General features: G+C 37.7%; 1 protein-coding gene across 1 annotated transcript in view; it reads right to left on the reverse strand.

Moving 5' to 3' along the window:
• SGK1 (serum/glucocorticoid regulated kinase 1) overlaps window positions 1–18,886 on the reverse strand; it is a 112,633-nt gene that overhangs the window by 50,200 nt on the left and 43,547 nt on the right. Inside the window, exon 2 of the mRNA XM_005210965.5 lies at window positions 17,262–17,477. Coding sequence (XP_005211022.1) covers window positions 17,262–17,477 — 216 coding nt within the window. The remainder of the gene's footprint in view (window positions 1–17,261; window positions 17,478–18,886) is intronic.

Genomic DNA, 18,886 nt, shown 5'->3' on the forward strand with positions numbered 1-18,886 from the left:
GATTATATAGTGATCGTCTGAATTCCAACTGGTGATAAAAATCCTTAATAAGATTCTCAAATCTTCCAAATTAAAAAAATACTTTAAAGTGTTGTTATTGATAAGTTTTCCTATTTAGTTTTTGCCTTCTGGTATAAGAAATGTAGAATCAATAATAATGGATGACCATGAGAATAATAAAGAATATATGCCATCTTTAACATACTAATGATTAAGTTTTAGTTCTAAATTGCCTGAATGGAGGCAAATTAAAAGTACGTTACAAAAGTATAATTGGGGCAATTCATTATATACCGAGTTATGGCCTTGTTATTTTCATTCTAATTTACAGTTTTAACCTACTATCATTGAAGAAATTAAATTGCTAGTGGTTTTCTAATCTATGCCATTCATTAACCCTGCACAAAGGAATTCTACTGTCTGGCTTGTTCTCAGAAAGCTTAGGATGCTGCTTATTAATTTATAGATAATTATCATTTATGTTTTAAACATTCTATTGCATTTTTACCTTTAGGGGCAAAAAAAAATTGTCTTGATAAGGTTAAAACTGAATGTGAGAAAACTCTAAAGAACAATCTAAAAACTCTAGGAGCTGTGGTTTTATTCATATTTTAGGTCCTAATAGTTCAGTCTTCCAGGCAGTAATTATTTCCTAGAATTAAAGACACACCTGCTTGAGATGATTTTGAGATTATGTAGAAAATCCAACTTTCTGGAAGGAGCTGCAATTCAATGGGAAAAAACTGTCAGTGAAATTATTTTTCTGTGAGAATATTTCAGGTCACATTGTGGGTTGAGCAAATAATCTGTGTAGCTTTGTCCATTATAGGTATTCAGGAGAGACCTAGCCTTCAGAATTGGGCTAGGTAGCTCAACTGGTAAAGAACTGCCTGTAATACAGGAGACCCTGATTTGATTCCTGGGTCGGGAAGATCTCCTGGAAAAGGGATATGCTACCCACTCCAGTATTTATGGGCTTCCCTGGTTGCTCAGATGGTAAAGCATCCATCTGCAATGAGGGAGGCCTGGGTTCCATCGCTGGGTTGGGAAGATCCCCTGGAAGAGGGCATGGCAACCCACTCCAGTATTCTTGCCTGGAGAATCCCCATGGACAGAGGAGCCTGGTGGCTACAGTCCATGGGGTTGCAAAGAGTTGGACATGACTAAGCATAGCACACAGGCTTCAGAATCAGGGATGGGAATACTAAAAATTTTGCCCTAAAGAAAAGCAACCTTGATGATCTTTCCTCTAGTTTTCCCACCAGTTCCATTCAAGAAATTTGGAAATGACACCAGAAATAAGTTGACAGGATACCTTGACTAGTCAAAAGCTCACTTGTTTTAGAAAAGTGACCTGGACACAAGATTGTTTAATAATGTAGCTGTTCTGCAACCTTTACTTCCTCTTTTAATTCTCTTTTTACTGAACAAAAAGACATAGGTCATAGCCTTTGATTAATAAGTGTAGTAGCATATGCACACAAATTACAAAGTAAAGAGATACAGCACACTGGGCTCATGACACATAATTCAAAATCACCATATGATATTCACTATTAGACCTGTTTAATTTCTTTTAGGCTTGGGAAACTAGGAAGGGGTTTGAGGGAGAATGGAAACAGAGAAATGGAATCCATGTCTATACATTCTCTTGTTGAAACTGCACAGCAACCCTACTCAGTTTGTATTATTATCCATATTATAGATGAGGAAGCTCGAGTACAGCTGCTAAGTGTCAGCACTGGGCTTTGAACTGAGATCTGACAATAAAACCAGGCTGGATACAAACGTGAGCTGGTGATAATTTTTTTTCTTTTTTAAATATCTGTCACTATCAAGTAGGATGCCCAGAGACATGGTGGGCTGAACAGAGTGCTTAGGAGGTCTTGTTCTCATTGCCTTTTCTACACCATAACCCTCAACACCCACCCCTCATTCCCTACCCCCACCGCCTGACCCCACCCCTTTCCCTGTCACTCATGACAGGGAAAATCACTAACTGTTTTGAGAACATTTTTGTACTGTACAATTGAGGAAGAGCAAGGAAGCAATGTGTTCCCTCCAGAGAGAGGGGGAAAATCCATCTTTGATGAGACATCCTGTGTGGTAATTGTGAAGCTTGGACTTCCCCAAAGTGAGGTGAGGGTGGCATGCTGCTGCTTGTCACATGGCCTCGGTTCAAAGTCACATGTGCTGTGGCCTTTTGTAAAATGTATCTATATATGGCCCACACAAATCCACAAACACGGAATCCAGAATGGCAGTCACCCCTGTGGTGCTCTACAGAAAAAAATAGCACTTTTTTTTTTTTAATGAATTAAGTGTATGGTATACGCCACCAGGAGGAAATGAACCCTCTGAGCTTAAACTTGCATATCCTCTTAACCTGAAAGATTAATTTTGGTGGCTAAGGTTAATAAGACTACGGTTATTTGTGTTTTGATATGAGTGTAACTTGACTGATTGGGAAAACAGGTGCTGGGTTGATGCACCATCCCCGAGACCCATGAGTCATGCCACTGATTTACAAGCTGTCCTTACCATGAAAATGAAAGCCAGAGCCAACTTTATGTCATACAATTTATGCCATTCACTGAAATTATAGATAATTTCAGCCTGTGCATTTGTGAAGCAGTCTATGCTGTTTGTGCTTTAAACATCTTTTGTACTTGGTATTTCTGACTTGTCGAAATAAATATTATCCTCCGTAATAACCATTACCAATCCATTATGAGACTTCATGAAAGTACATACAGCTTTTAGGCTTAATCCATGAAATAAAGCCTTATGACTCCTCCTTGCATCTTTGATAAATAACCAAGTTTCCACAGCTGTTATGATTTCAATTATGAAGAAAATTGGAACTTTTGCATTCTTCAGTGGCTAAAAAATCACTATAAAACCCCCTACTTCTTCAAATGCTATTATTTTGTTTCTCCTCGTGTGTATTGCAAACCATGGATCTGATTAGTGTAGCTGATTAGAGCATTGTGCTATAAGACCATGGCCCTTGTTTAAGCCCAGGGAAGGTCAGTCAGATTAACCCTCCAAGTCTACTGAAAATTTGTTCTATTAGTCTTCTGTGAGATTAGGCAAGAGAGTATGAACAGATCAAGACAAATCCAGTCTTTAATGCTAGAAACCATGCTCACCATTGATACAAGGTCAACGGTGTCATCTTCCCATACAAAGACTGATGGCGCTAATGCAGAAGCATTTTAAAAACATCCACTGTCCTTGGCCTTTTAGAGCTTTTTACTTATAATCACTCCCAACTGAGAGAACTCCCTAAATCTGGTCCACGTAGACTCTGCCTCTGCAAGACGCAGTTAGTTTCCTCAGGTCAAACACAAAATGGCTTAGAGCTTGTGATCATTATGTATTCCCTCTCTTGTTTCCTGTCTCCCACTCTCTCCAGCTACCAAACTTTGAAACTTTCAATTCTTCCACATCTTAATTTCATCTTTCCTTTTCAGTCACTAAATAACGACAAACTCGGCAAATGACAAAGTTCATTCATGGTTTCAGACTCTTCTTTTTTATCCTCCTCCCTATTTTAATAATGAGGAAATTTTTAGTAATTTGGTTAATGTTACCCTTTTCCAAATCTGGAATCCTTGTTTTTCTTTGCAAAACAAGAATCAAGCTTATTGTCTTAATTCTCAAACATATTTATCCACAACAGGGTCAGAGCCATAAACCTTAATCCAAAGCCATAAATCTCCAGTGGAAGAATTTCTGGAATTTGACTCTCTCCTATCCATTCTTTATGCCTTATGATAACACTGTTGTAATAGAAATATTTCAGTGGACCTTTATTTACTGAGGATTGTCATAAATTGTTTAAAATGACTTGTGAAAAGCCATAATGATACGAACTCTTTGTGTCCCAGTTCAGCTTCATTTTCCTTGCTCCAAATTCTCTATGCCACTTGAGTTTTCCAGGCTTTTGGTAACTTGTCCCATCTGCCTGGGTTTCTTTTTTTAATTGAAGTGTAGATGATTTACCATGCTGTGTTAGTTTCAGGTGTATAGCTTATGTATAAACCGAATCACTTTATGGTATATATACACGGTGGTTTAGTCACTAAGTCATATCCAACTCTTGTGACTCCATGGACTGTAGCCTGCCAGGCGCCCCTGCTAGTGGGATGTCCCAAGCAAGATTACTGGAGTGGATTGCCATTTCCTTTTCCAGGGGATCTTCCCGACCCAGCGATCGAATCTGGGTCTCCTGCATGGTAGGTAGATTCTTTACCAACTGAGCTATCAGGGAAGCCAAAACATATACATTCTTTTTCAGATTCTTTTCCATTATAGATTATTCAATATACTAAATATAGTTTCCAGTGTTATGTAGTAGGTCCTTGTTTATCTCTTTTAAATATAATGTGTAACTATTAATGCCAAATTCCCCTCTGTCACCTTTCCCCTTTGGTAACCACGTTTGTCTTCTATATCTGTGAGTCTATTTCTGTTTTGTAAATAAGTTCATTTGCGTCATTTATTTAAGTTCCACATATAAGTGGTATCATGTGATATTTGTCATTCTCTGTCTGACTTAATATGATAACCTCTAGGTCCATCCACGTTGCTGCTAATGGCACTATTTCATTTTTTTTTATGGCTGAGCAATATCGATTATGTATGTTTATACACACACACACACACACACACATACATGCATATATATCACGTCTTTATCCAAATCTCTATCAATGGACACTTAGCTTACTTCCATGTCTTGGCTGTTGTGGATAGTGCTGCTACGAACACCGTCTTTCAATTTTTTGTTTACATTTCTATTCTGCTGAAGCCTTCATTGACCATCAACAATGGACTATGAGACCCTCTTAAGTACAATCTGTACCTTCTCCTTTGGTACCATGTATCACTGTACTATAACTGCCTGGTTAATTATTAGTATTTTCCCCTCTCCTGGAAGGTACTCTGTGAGATACTACTTATTGCCTGACCTATAATAGAAGCTGTCAATAAACACTAGTTGAGAGAAAAAAACCAAGACTGTGTCATGGGCTGAGAGGAGATTCCACATTCTAGTATCCTTCTTAGGCAGTCACTGCCTTAAAAGTCTGCCTGTATGCTAATATCAGACTGCTTTTTTAAAAAATAACTCAGTGCTGTTGATACGGCAATGCTAAGCCAAGTAGAGAATAGTAATGTTCATATGTTTCTTTTCTTATTTTTTTTTTCTTCTACCAAGTTAATGCATTTAGCATTTTCTACTCTACAAAGATTTAAAACTTCTGCTCTCTGTGTTACTTAACTAGGGAGCCACCCAGCCAGAGGTGTTTTCCCCTATGAAGAAATCTAGATGAATCTCTTGAAAGGGTATTTTAAACTCAACTCGGACAGAGAAGAAGAAATATTGTATGACATCCCTTATACGTGGAATCTAAAAAGAAATGATACAGTGAATTTACTTACAAAACAGAAAAAGACTCACAGACTTAGAGAATGAACTTATGGTTGCCAGGAAGAAGGATGAGGGGAAGGGATAGTTAGGGCATTTGGGATGGACACATACACAATGCCATATTTAAAATGGATAACCAACTATATAGCACAGGGAACTCTGCTCAATATTATGTGGCAGCTTGGATGAGAGGGGGTTTTGGGGAAAATGGATACATGCATATACATGACTGAGTCCCTTCACTGTTCACCTGAAACTGTCATAGCATTGTTAAACAGCTATACCCCCAATACAAAAAAAAAATGTTTAAAAAATAAAATAAAATCTATTCACAAAGAAAACCACCTATCAGCACAAGAAAAGTGAATTGAGGACAGAATTGTTTATTTATAATTATCAAGGCTGATGGACATTGGAAAAGTACACTAAAATTATCGATAGCAAGCTGTAGTTTGGCTTGACTTCAAGGGGGTTTTTAATACATTTTCAGCCAATGTCTGCTACTCAAGGTCGATACAAAAAGTTTAATCTTCTTATGGAACACAGCTGAGTCACTTACATATCAGTGTACTTCTATTGGTTGTCATGATTCTCTAAAGAGATGATGTCACCAGATTGAGCTTTGCTAGAATCTTGCCTAGAAATAGATTGATTTATTTACAGGCTCACAAAGACAAGTGAAAATAGAATGACATATTTATTGTGAACAACATGGACAAATGTGTCTTGGCCCATTTAGGTGTTTACCCCAGTCTCTCTGTGTAAACAGAATGAACGAGAAGCAATTTACTTTGTGTGAATAGGAAATATCAAGGTGATATTCATCATTTTTATTTCCTTTGTCTTTAGAAGGTTTTCAAGAAGAGTCTTTTTAGGTCCCCAAAGGTAACGTTTAGAGTTAAGGTATACCATTATAAGAAACTTATCAGTAAGTCGTTCATAAAATTCTTCACATTTTTGTTTAGCTTGTTCTTTATAGGGTAGTTTACACTAAAGGGATACATCTTGATAAATTAAACTCTATCATTTCAATAAATAATCCAAGAAAAAATATAGGTGTAAATTTTGAGGAACAAGAAATAATGACACACAAAAAAATCAAATGGCATACAGTTAAACTTGCTTTCCCTTAAATTCTGTTCTTGCTTGTAGATTTTTAGTAGTTTGTAAAAAGACTTCTTTTAGAAATTTTAAAGTCTCAAAACTACTAAGAAGGGATATTATTATAGTGGAAAACAGCCATATGGTTTCTGGGAAAGGACTATACTAAAAGGAATAAGTTTAATTAGAAGCAGGATAGATTTGGTTACATACAACAAGAGCCAATGAAATACGCTCCAACCCAAGGGTAAGTGTAACACTGGCTAGAGATTTCCAGAGAAGACAGGGAGTAACTTTCCTGGAATATTTTATGTCCTAAATAGCCTGGATGGATTCCCTTATTCCTTTCCAGACTAATCTCCTGGGAAGTAGGCATATTGGTGGGATGTACCTCATAGGAGAGCTTAGGTAATCAAAATGAAGTGAGCTCTGAATGCAGGCATAAACTTGTTTTATTCCAAAGTCTGACTCTCAAACATAATTTTTGTGACTTAACTCATGTCCTTAAATACAGCAGAAGTGTGTGCCAGGTTGTGGAGAAAGCAGTCCTTTGGTCAGTGCCTAGAGGGGAAAGCTGGTGACCTGGATGCCATGCTGCCTCCTCCTGTATTCCAGTCCCTGCAGAACGTTCCTCCCCGCCACCCTCAGCCGCCCCCCCACTCCCGCCCCCCGCAGATTCCCGGTCCTCGCCTCTGGAATCACTGAGTTGGATGAAGGTGGCCTCCTGGCTCTGAGAGCCCTGGAAACATAAACTGGAAACAGAGAAGTACTCCTGGAAGAGGAGAAACCGGTGTCCTGGTTATCAGGCTGTTTAGCCAGACATAAAAGGTGCACGTGGCACAGACAGGAAGCCATAATCACCCAGGACCTGGCAGTCTTTCATGTGCTGCCCTTCTGTTGGCAACAGGGCCTTGCTCTGTACCTTTTTGGATGGAGGAGCGTGTGCTTATTTTAGCTTTAGACTAACGTAGATATTGGGCTTCCCTGGTGGCTCAGTGATAAAGAATCCGCCTGTCAATGCCAGAGATGTGAATTCGATTCCTGGATCAGGAAGATCCCTTAGAGAGAGAGGCTAACCACTCCAGTATTCTTGCCTGGGAAGTCCCATGGACAGAAGAGCCTGGCAAGCTATTTTCTATGGGGTCACAAAAGAGTCTGTATGACAACTAAACAACAATAAAATGTAGATACCTCCTCTCTAATAGTACAAAAACCAAGCCTGTCTCATTTATGTGGCTATAATAACCAATTCTTAGAATGGGGGAAAAAATCTGCCACAGATAGACTTGAAAGAAGTTGAAGGAGAATGTCAAACTACATAGAAATAATTCATTTAAATTAACAAAAATAAATGCAGAATTCTGACAGATAAAGAGGCAAGGATAGAACAAAACAGTTCCCATGAAGACTTAGAAGTAATGAATTAAAAAATTAGAAAAAGTCCTTAAATTTTTTGTTAATGAAAGAAATGCATATCACATCACTGAAGCGTCATTTCATTAAATGAACAAAAATTAAAACATGTCACTACCTTCAGAAGTAAAGCCCTTGTGGAGCAGGTTTATTCATATAATGCTGGTGGCATTTTTATTTATTTGACTTTTTCTAAATTGGTCATGAAAGTATTTTGCCAAGAACCATAATCATCTTTAAACTCTCCTCCATTGCTTTGGATTTATACTAAGGTCCAATTTATTCTAACGTCATTCAGATTGAAGGGAAAAATCATTTGCAGGCTTATCAAAAACAGAAAAAAAAAAAAAGAAAATGAAAGGCCTAAGGGTAGGTCTGTGGTTACATTAAATGATATCAATTTGATGCAATATTAACCATAATAATTATTAAATTTATGTTACAACATAAAAATGTTTTCGATAAAGGTTAAGTAGAATAAAGTCAGCTTTACTATTATACATACACTATGATAACAATCGTGGGTAAACCAGGTACCCAAGGAGGAAAACTGAAAGAGAACACAGAAAAATAAAAAAGAGTTGGCACATGTACAATAACTGGAATTATGTTTAAATATCTCAATATTGTTACTATGATAATTCTTACCTAATTTTTGAAAATCATGGGGAAAAGTCAGAAAAGAGATAGATTTATAGTAAAAGACATTTAAAATCTAAAAATGGAAATTTCAGCTAACTAGTGACTCTTAGTGAGGATAGCAAGGCAATCTTTCCTCTGGTTCTTAGCCAAAGAGAAATGCTTGAATTGTAAGTTACTTGGGACACTCCAAATTACTATAGAATAAAGGGAGAAAAAAAAAATCAAAAACTGCCAAAAGAAACCAGCAGAGTTTCTCCTATTTTATATACCACTGCCTGAAATAGATTTTTTTTTTTAAAGTTGCTTTTCTAGGAAAAAACAAACTCCAATTTTTTGGGGAACCAAAACTAATTATTTTTTCCAATTCTGCCTCAGTCTTAGAACAATAATATTCAGATAAATATTGGCAATAGTGATCATAGGAGTTTTCACTGTCCCAAGAGGGTAACTAAGTCATTTTCAATGTTTCCTAAAACATATTATTTTCCAGGTAGCATTCTTTGTTGTTGTTGTTATGATTATTGTTATTAGGAAAGTTTGGAAATGTGTGAACATTTTGCTTAAGACTGATTTGGGGACTTCCCTGGAGGTCCAGTGGCTAAGACTCTGAGCTCCCAATGCAGGTTTGATCCCTGGTCAGGAACTAAATCCCACATGCAGCAGCTAAAGATCCTGAGCACCAGAACTAAGGCCCAGCACAGCCAAATAAACAAATATCTAAAAAAACAAAAAGACTGATATACTTGTTTTAAAGTCTTTTTAGCTTTTATTATCTTTAAGTGTATTTGTCAACTAATAATATCAATATTTCAACTGGGGCTTCCTAGGTGACTCAGTGGTAAAGAACCCACCTGCCAATGCAGAAGACATGGGTTTGATCTCTGCATCAGGAAGATCCTCTGGAGAAAAAAAATGGCAACCCATTCCAGTATTCTCATCTGGGAAATCCCATGGATAGAGGAGCCTGGAGGGCTATAGTCCCTGGAGTCGCAAACAGTCAGACACAACTAAGTGCCTAAACAACAGCAACAGTGTTTCAAGTGCTATTTATGGAGGGTTTTTTTTTAGGAGTTTCTGCACAGACTCTCTCCTTTGATTCTCATCCTCTCATCAGCTAGGTGAAGTGGGCAGCATTGCTTTATCTTCAGTCTGGAGATCAAGTTGCATGTGAATGGTCATGTGACCTGTCAGTGGTAGAGCTGCATGAAGAATCCAGCTTCTCTGGTTCTAGACAGAACGCCACCCACTCCATCACATCCTAGGGCATTTTCTTGTCCCTGCCTTTTTAGTCTAATCTTTTGCTATTTGTGATAAATACCTTCTCAAAGATGACATGGCTTAAAATTTGGTGCAGAAAAAGACTACTGTGTGTGATAAGCTTAGAAATCGCCAGACACGCCCCCCACCCCCCCGACCCCAGAGACCATGATCAGTCATGCTAAGAGCAGAAAAATGGGGAAGAGGGCCATTGGAAGGACTATTACTTTATTGCCTATAAGCCTTCACAAAAACCCATTTTTATTATTTAACTTGAAAGAAACCAGAAATCTATTAAGCCATCTGGCTGACTCAAGTCTATCATTTATAGCCTTTTCTTAAGAAAGATGAGAAAAACTCAAGACCATGTGAAAGTAAATCAGTATGGAAACTATTCCTCAGCTGATCATTTTACTACCTAGCTTCCTGAGCTTCAAAGGAACAGCTCAGCCATTTTGAGAAGAAATATAAAGGTAATGGTGTACCTCCCTGAGCCACAATAGCCTAACAGATGGAGGGAAGGCATCCCAGACGCTGAAAAAGCCACATGAGGCAGATGCCCTCCCAGAACTGTGTCAAGTTGGCTTAATTAAAAGTGCCTTCTATTATTGTCTGTGATGATTTGCTGAGGATGAAGAAGAGGCAGTGACCTTATATTTAATCATGTCAAAAGCTCAACGTTAATTCTTGGGTTGGTAATGTGGTTAATAATTTCTCCAAGTTGGCAGCTCTTTCCAGGGAACTGACTTCACCGGGTCTGAAAACCTGTGCACAGCGCCCTGGATTCAGTTGTCGGCTGCTGACTAAGCATCTTTAGAGCTATCTTCAATCGAAAGACAGACAGAGAAGTCTAACAAAATCCTCACTCAGCCAAATCTATCCCATATGAGAGGGCGAAGTTAATGAGAATCAGTCATGAGCCCTTGGCATGCAGCGTCTCTGGAATGTAAGTGATTTATAACCAGCATGGACTACAGTTTCTTAGTCTCTCCTTTTCATGTTAAAAAAATTCCATGAACAAAATTTCCATTTCAGCTAATAAAGGCAAAGAGGAAAAAAAAAAGAGCACATTAACTTTGAGTATGTAGGCAAGACCCAGAGAGGAGACAGGAAAATGAACATGTAAGATTTAAAAATTGCGGGGATTGCACACTAACAAACATCGCAAAAGGCAGGGGGAAAATGATTGACAGACAGAAGGATAAGTAAGCCATTGTGGGAGCACAAACATTGTATGTTTTCATTTTCCTCCAATGCCTTTCTTTGTGCTGTAGTGATGGAATGATCTCATAGTGTGAAACCATCTTTGTGATGCCTGAATTTCAACCAGTGCAACTTCCTCTCTACAAATGAGTTTTCTAGTGAGCGTAATGTTCTCCAAACTCACAGGTAATACACTAATATGATCTTGAAAGGTTCAACCAATATTGACAAAGCTAAACTCCTTGATTACTCTCCCCTCTCTCATCTCTCCATTTGAATCCCAGGAGAGCTGTAATCACCATTTCAGTTTGATATATATATTTCCAGATCATTTTGTTTGCATTTACATAGACACACTCATACACTCATAGATTCACATACACACACACAGACATGAAGAGAGAAACGATAAATTAAAAAAAAATGTGATGATGCTATAAACATATTCATCTTTAATTTGCTTTTCTAATTGACTATCACTGTGTCTGTCCCCAGTATCAGCACAAATAAGTACATATCTAAGGTAATGGTAGAGATATAGATTTGGTAAGTTAAAAGGCACAAGATTTAAAAAATTTTAATAGAGGAGCATTGCTAAAAAATCCTTCCACTACTAGTGTTTTGGCCTATACTTTTACCATGACATTATCAATTTTCCAACCTTTGACAATCTGATGGATTAAAAACAAATGGATTTCATTGTTTCAATTTGCATTTCCCTGGTGGAACTGTAGGCACTTAAAATAGTTTTTAGTTTTAGTTTTCTTTTTTTATTTCTACTGTAAGCCCAGAGTTATAGGAAGAATGTTTGTGAGTTCCAGGTGGGTGGTTGGCTGAGAATGGCAGTGTGACTCTCATATTGTTTTCAGTTTCTAATTTTATCAAGTTGTAATTAGCCGTAGGGCCTGTGTGATTTCTGCTTTTTGGAATTTGATGAGATACGCTTGGTGATCTAATTCTTGGTCAGTTTTTGTAACTGTTCCATGTGTGCTTAAAATAAAGTATATTCTTTACTGGATACTAATCTCAGCATAAATCAGATATGGTTAATTGTTGTATTAAGGTCCTCTATCCTCACATATTATCAGTCTTCTTGAACTGGCAATTCCTGGGAGAAGTATGAAAAAAATATTCTTCTATGATATGAATTTTTCTATTATTTGTTGCTTTAAATATTTCCATGTTATGTTACTAAGTGCATAAAGGTTGGTGAATGTTTTCTTTTCTTAATAGCTATCTTTCATCAATGTGAAATATTCCTCTTTGTTCCTTTCAAAATTTTTTTGCCTTACATTGTATTTGTTTCTGATATTAATATTGTTAACGCTGTGGTGGTAGTGTAGTCGCTAAGTTGTGTCCAATTCTTGCAACCCCATAGACTGTAGCCTGCTAGGCTTCTCTGACTATGGGATTATCCAGGCAAGAATACTGGAGTGGATTGCCATTTCCTTCTCTAGGGTATCTTCCCAGCCCAGGAATTGAACCCGGCTCTCCTGCACTGCAGGCAGATTCTTTACTGACTGAGCTATGAGGGAAACCTTGCTTTCCTTTTATTATGTCTTGTGTGGATCAACATCTTTTTTCAACATACTGTATTCTTTTGAATACAAAAGCTTACAATATTCCAATCTGTTAGGTATGTCTTTAATGTGATCCTTTTGAACTGTAGTTTCTCATCAACCTCTTTCTTATCAATCCTACCTGCCTTCTGTTTTTCAGAGATTCTTATCCATACAATGGCATAGCTTGTTTTCTAGCACTATTATAAATTATAATGTGTGTGTGTGTGAGTGTTTTCTGTCATTTAAGGGAAGAAGAGATGACATTAAATGTTCAGGCTGCCATCTTGATCCAATCCTATGCTTTCCTTCACAGCAGATTTCCTTCCCCTCTGCCACTCCAAAACACTCCTTTTTGGGGACTTCCTGGTTGCCCAGTGGCTAGGACTCTAAGCTCACAATGCAGGGAGTCCAGGTTCAATCCTTGGTTGGGGAACTAGATCCCACATGCTGCAGTGAAGATTGAAGATCCCACATGCCACAACTAAGATGCATCATAGCCAAAGAAATAAATAAATAAAAATAAATGTAAAAGAAAAACTAAACCAAAACACTCCTTTCTTGTTTTCCAGCTAGGATGGTCTGGATATTGGAGGTGCTGTGAGAGAGAAAGTGCAGAATAGAATTTATGAATATGCTTAGTCAGCATGCACTCATTGAAAACCTAGTATAGTTTCCATCTAAGAACTAAAAGTTGACTTCAACTTTAGTTCCTCTGACATGCATAATTCAGTAACAGCATACATAGCTCTATGTTATCATTTTCCTATCGCATTCCCAGAAAGGTCTGTTTAATAAACAGTCCATTTTTAGATAGCACTACTAGTAACATCACAATATTGTTTTTCTGAGTGATTTACTGGCAGTACGTATATCCCAGTTTCTTCCATGGAAGAGACATGTTTAAAGGCTACTAACTAGACAATGTGGGTGGGCCAGGCTGGGTGGCTGCAAGGAGATCCAACCAGTCCATTCTGAAGGACATCAGTCCTGGGATTTCTTTGGAAGGAATGATGCTAAGACTGAAACTCCAGTACTTTGGCCACCTCATGCGAAGAATTGACTCATTGGAAAAGACTCTGATGCGGGCAGGAGGAGAAGGGGACGACAGAGGATGAGATGGCTGGATGGCATCACTGACTCGATGGATGTGAGTCTGAGTGAACTCCGGGAGTTGGTGATGGACGGGGAGGCCTGGTGTGCTGCGATTCATGGGGTTGCAAAGAGTCGGACACAACTGAGCGACTGAACCGAACTGAACTGAACTGAAGTAGACAATTGGCAAGACCTGGCACAAACTAACAGCAGTATATATTTTAGTGATATTTTGGCCATTAAAGGTAACATTTAGACTGTACTATTTTTAAAGTCAGAAAAAAAAAAAAAACCCTCACAATTATGCATAAAAGACTTGTGCTTTGTTTGCTTTCTTATTTATTTGAAATCTTCTCACCTCGATTTCTATGCTTTATACATCAAATATTGTTTTTTCTCATTTATAGGTCATCAAATTCCAACCACAAGATTTCAGACTAAAAAGGGCTTTAGAGTTAATTAGGTTAGGTCAATCATACAGTGTTTAAGAGCTTTTGTGACATGTTCAAGTTCATATATTGACCTTGGGGCAGAGCTATAGCAGAATACGGGTTGCTTGACTCCAGAACACTATATGTAAATTTACGTTTACAGAAGTCTTTTTAAACCCCATTTCATCTGCAAAGTACCAAAAAACTCCTAGGAAGAATCTTGATGACAAGCATGAATAATCCTAGTTTTCATAGGAGGGGACATTGAGCAGGAAGGATGAATTGATGACTTGCTTAAAATAATCCACATCAGGAATTGTTGGGGACAACTGGAGATATTCACTACCAGGCCTCTGCGTCTAACAGCCTCTCCGACTCCTCAGCACACATCTCCACTTCCTAAAAGGACAGAGGTGACTTCTCAAGGAACTATTTCATGGTTTAATTCCTAAAGGACACAATGTATAGCTTTACCTTTTTTATTTTTTTGTAGACTCTTAGTTCCCTGACCAGGGATTGAACCCATGAACCTGAGAGTGAAAGCGTAGTCTTAGCCACTAGACTTCCAGGGAAGTACCTAGATTCATTTTTAGACTGTCAAAATGTAAGTGTCTCTTTGGTTTGTGATGACCTTAAGAAAAAAACCCACCTAGTCAAAACCAGGTTGTTGTTCTTTAGTCTCTAAGTTATGTTTGACTTTTTTTGTGACCCCCATGGACAATATAGCCCGCCAGACTCCTTTGTTCCATGGGATTTCCCAGGCAAGAATACTGGAGTAGGTTGCTATTTCTTTCTCCAGGTGATCTTCTCAGGGGTTGAACCCACTGTTGTCTCCTGCATTGGCAGGCATATTCTTTACCACTGAGCCACCAGGGAAGCCCGAGTCAAACCCAGGTAATCTATTGAAAATTGGAGACTGAGTCACCTATAATCCTGGATAAAGTAAAAGAAAAATTCCTCCCAGTTCTTTGTTTATTGTTTCTTCTTGAGTGGAATTTCATTTATTCATTAACTTAGCTCTACTCCCAACAGCTGGGCATTTTAGTAGGCCATCCAGTAAACATTTAGGACTAGCCATTTGGGCTCTATAGAGGATTTGCAGAGCTCTCTCTCTGCCTTTGAGTCATGAATAGTTCTTTAGACTCTAAGGAGCTGGCACAGTCTTTTTAGATATTAAAAGTCTGAGAGTCTGCAAAGTATGACTGGTGGAGCAGCCACATGTTTTTGTAAATAAAAGTTTTATTTGAACACAGTCAGGCCCATTCATTTGTGTGTTATCTATGGCTGCTTTTCCTACAAGGGCAGAGCTAAAGCAGAGTGACAGAGACTGTATGGCTTACAAAGCCTAAAATATTTACTCTCTGAATCTTTACAGAAGAAGTTTGCCAATCCTTGCATTTAAAATCAATTTATTGCCTTTTATGATTAACATGGAGTTGAACCAGTGACTAACTAAACAACAGATTTGTTGTTGTTGTTATTTTAGTTGGTAAGTCCTGTCCAATTCTTTTGCGACCCCATGGACTATAGCCCACCAGGCTCCTCTGTCCATGGGATTTCTTATGCAAGAATACTAGAGTGGGTTGCCATTTCTTTCATGAGGGGAAACAATAATGCCTTGTGATAAATGTTAGTAGATCAGCAAACTTCGAACCTATGCATGGAAGTCTAACTCAGTGTTACAGATTTACAGGCTTAGCTAACATGTACATCAGCAAACATAAATAATAATGATTTCTATTTGCATGGTACTTTATAGATTATGAAATATTATATATGTATCTCATCTGATATTTCCCATAACCCTAGAAAGAAGGGTCTTACTTTTTAATGAGGTAACAGTTTCAAAGATACTGCCTTTCTCAGGGTTAAAAGGAATTCAGATTCAAGCCTTTTTATCTTTATTTTTTAGCAGCTAAATTGATTTCTTTATCTCTGCAAATTGCTGACTTTAAAAAAAAAGGAAGGAGGAGTTATTAACATTTATCATCTTATGATGCACTAACTTGAAATAATATAGTGGAAGATTATTTGCAATTAATTGTACTTTGTATTAATATGTCCTGTTTTCTTACTGTTATGTTTTTATGTCAGTAAGTTGGTAATAATATAAATATATAATCTGGTGGTTTAAAAAGTCAAAATAAATAAGACTAATTGAGTTTTAAGTTAAAAATACAATATTAAATCTTTGAAATCTTAGAACTATGAAATAAATCAGTTATTTGGCTTTCTTAAAGAAGAGAAATTATTATACCACCCCCCGTCCCCACCCTGGAAAAAAACCTCAGGGAGTGGTATAGAAAAATAAAAATATAAGTATATATGAAAACTTATTGATAAAGTTCTCTGTTATGGGTCAAATCATGTTGAGCAAAAAATATTTCAGTGGTGGTTACAAACTTTAGATAACTGTTATATTTCTTGCATCATACAAGAATTGATCTCTGTGTGATCAAACAACTTAGGAGCAACTTCTAGTTGACCAAAACGTTGCTGTATCAGTCTTGAAATAGCATAAAAAATGAAGACAACCTATTGGATGATTCCAATGGATGGCATCCGGGAAAAGACAAAACAATGGCGATAGCAAAAATATCCATGGTTGACCAGGAGTTGGGAGAAGAGAGGGATGCTTAAGTGGAGCACAGAGGGTTTTTAGGGCAGTGAAACTATTCCATATGATACTGTAATGATGGATACACGTCATTATACATTTGTTCAAACCCATACAATGTGCAACATCAAGAATGAACCCTTGTGTAAGCTATGAACTTCCGGTGATGTTGTGTCCGTGTAGGTTCATCAGTTGTAATATTCCACTCTGGTGGGGAAGCTGCTAGTGGGAGAGACTGTATGTCTGGGGTTAGGGAATGTATGGGAAATCTTTATACCTTCCTCTTGGCATTGCTGTGAACCGAAAATTGCTCTAAAAAGTAAAGTCTATTGAAAAAATAGCTAGTACAACGAGCTAACACAGGTCACAATTCTACGTTCTCTTCAGAAGCTTTACAAATGTGCATTAAAAAAAAAAAAAATTTCAAAGCATACTCTGGAACGGATACAAAAAAACACACAAAGACCTAGAATCCTTTCAGGAGAATGGACCCACAGCAAACTTACTTCACACCCGGATTGAGTTTCCCACGAGCACGACTCCTTCTCCTGAGAGAGAACCCCTCTTTGGAAAGCATGGTCTCCCAGGCACGTCTGACACAAGGAAGGCTCAAAGTCTGGTTCCCCTGGTGGCATGGGCACCACCGAGGGGCCTGTGTACTTCAGGCTGGGGCTCTGATGCTTGTCCACACTGACCATTGGGCTCTTGATCCATCTTCGTACCTACAATGTGCAAAGGAAAGAAAAAGTGTGTTTTACCTACTTTGATGTCTAATGGGGCATTGGTGGGAAATTTGGTGGGATGGACACTCTTGAAAGGAGTCTCTCCACTTCTCTATTAGATCTTAATCCGAATCCATCAATGCTGGTTACTCACACTCACCCAGAGTGTGTGGTTTTTGGCTGATCATTTCAACTTACTGAGACTGTCTCTCCAACTGTAAGATTCGGGGAATAATATTTCCTCTGAGGTTGTTGAGCCAGATGTTAAACTGTTTGAAAATGTCCAAGTGTTTTGCCTGGCACACAGTGTTGAGTAAATGGTGCCAATTTTACGTTGACTCTTACTATTATGTTTATGTTGACAGAATGATAGTCACAAATGTCTAGGGTGAATTGCTAGGTATTGTAACCAACCAGAGAAAACACTAATGCCAGAGCTTAGGGTCTAACTGCTGCTAAATGAATTAATACATATTTCACTACTGTAAAAGCTTGATTATAAACAAAGTTGCTCCTGGCTAGGAAATTATCTCACTTTTTTTTTTCTTAAAGTTTTAAAACTCACCACTTCCCTTACTTTCATGTAGAATTCTTGTAAAGTAGAGGAAAAAAAGAAAGTAAAGCTATTCTAACATCAAAAGGATAAAATTTATGGGCTTTTCCTGATGGTCCAATGGTTAAGAATCTGCCTTCCAATGAAGGGGATGAGGATTCAATCCCTGGTTGAAGAAATAAGGTCCTGCCTGCCAAGGGGTAACTAAGCCCGCACACAACCAGAGAACACCTGTGCACTGCAACGAAGACCCAGCGCTGTCAAAATTTTAAAAAATAATAATTTTAAAGGATAACATTTATATAGCACTTTAAATACGAAAGACACTGTTCTAGGTATTTAACAGGCCGAGTTTAGTTTAATCCCCAGAATAGTCTTACGTGACAGGTACTATTACTAATCCCATTTTGCAGATGAGAAGACAAAGGCACAGAGAAATGAAGCAAGTTTCCCCAACATACAATACTGGTATCAAGCAAAGGCAGGACCCAGCATCTTGAATCCAGAGTCTACTGCTTTACAAGCATGCAGTTTTAACAAGTGCGGGAGTACTTTATGACTTGTCATCAAGTTGAAATTTATCCTGATTTAATATGTCTTTTTCATGTTCTTTGAAACTCCAGAGGATTCTTTTATAGTTAAACAATTGGTGAAAATAGTGTATACTAAAAAGATGAAAAAAATAAAATCATAGTCCTCAATTTTAGTCAGTAATGCTCACAACTAGATTTTTAAATTTTTTTTGAAAAATACTTAGAATAAACTAAAATTGCAATAGCATAAGAATGTTTAAGCAATTTGATGGAATATTATGCCATCACTAAAAATAAATATTGTGAAGACCCTGTGGCAACAT

The sequence above is a fragment of the Bos taurus genome, chromosome 9, assembly GCF_002263795.3.
Source record: "Bos taurus isolate L1 Dominette 01449 registration number 42190680 breed Hereford chromosome 9, ARS-UCD2.0, whole genome shotgun sequence".
NCBI classification, from domain to species: domain Eukaryota; kingdom Metazoa; phylum Chordata; class Mammalia; order Artiodactyla; family Bovidae; genus Bos; species Bos taurus.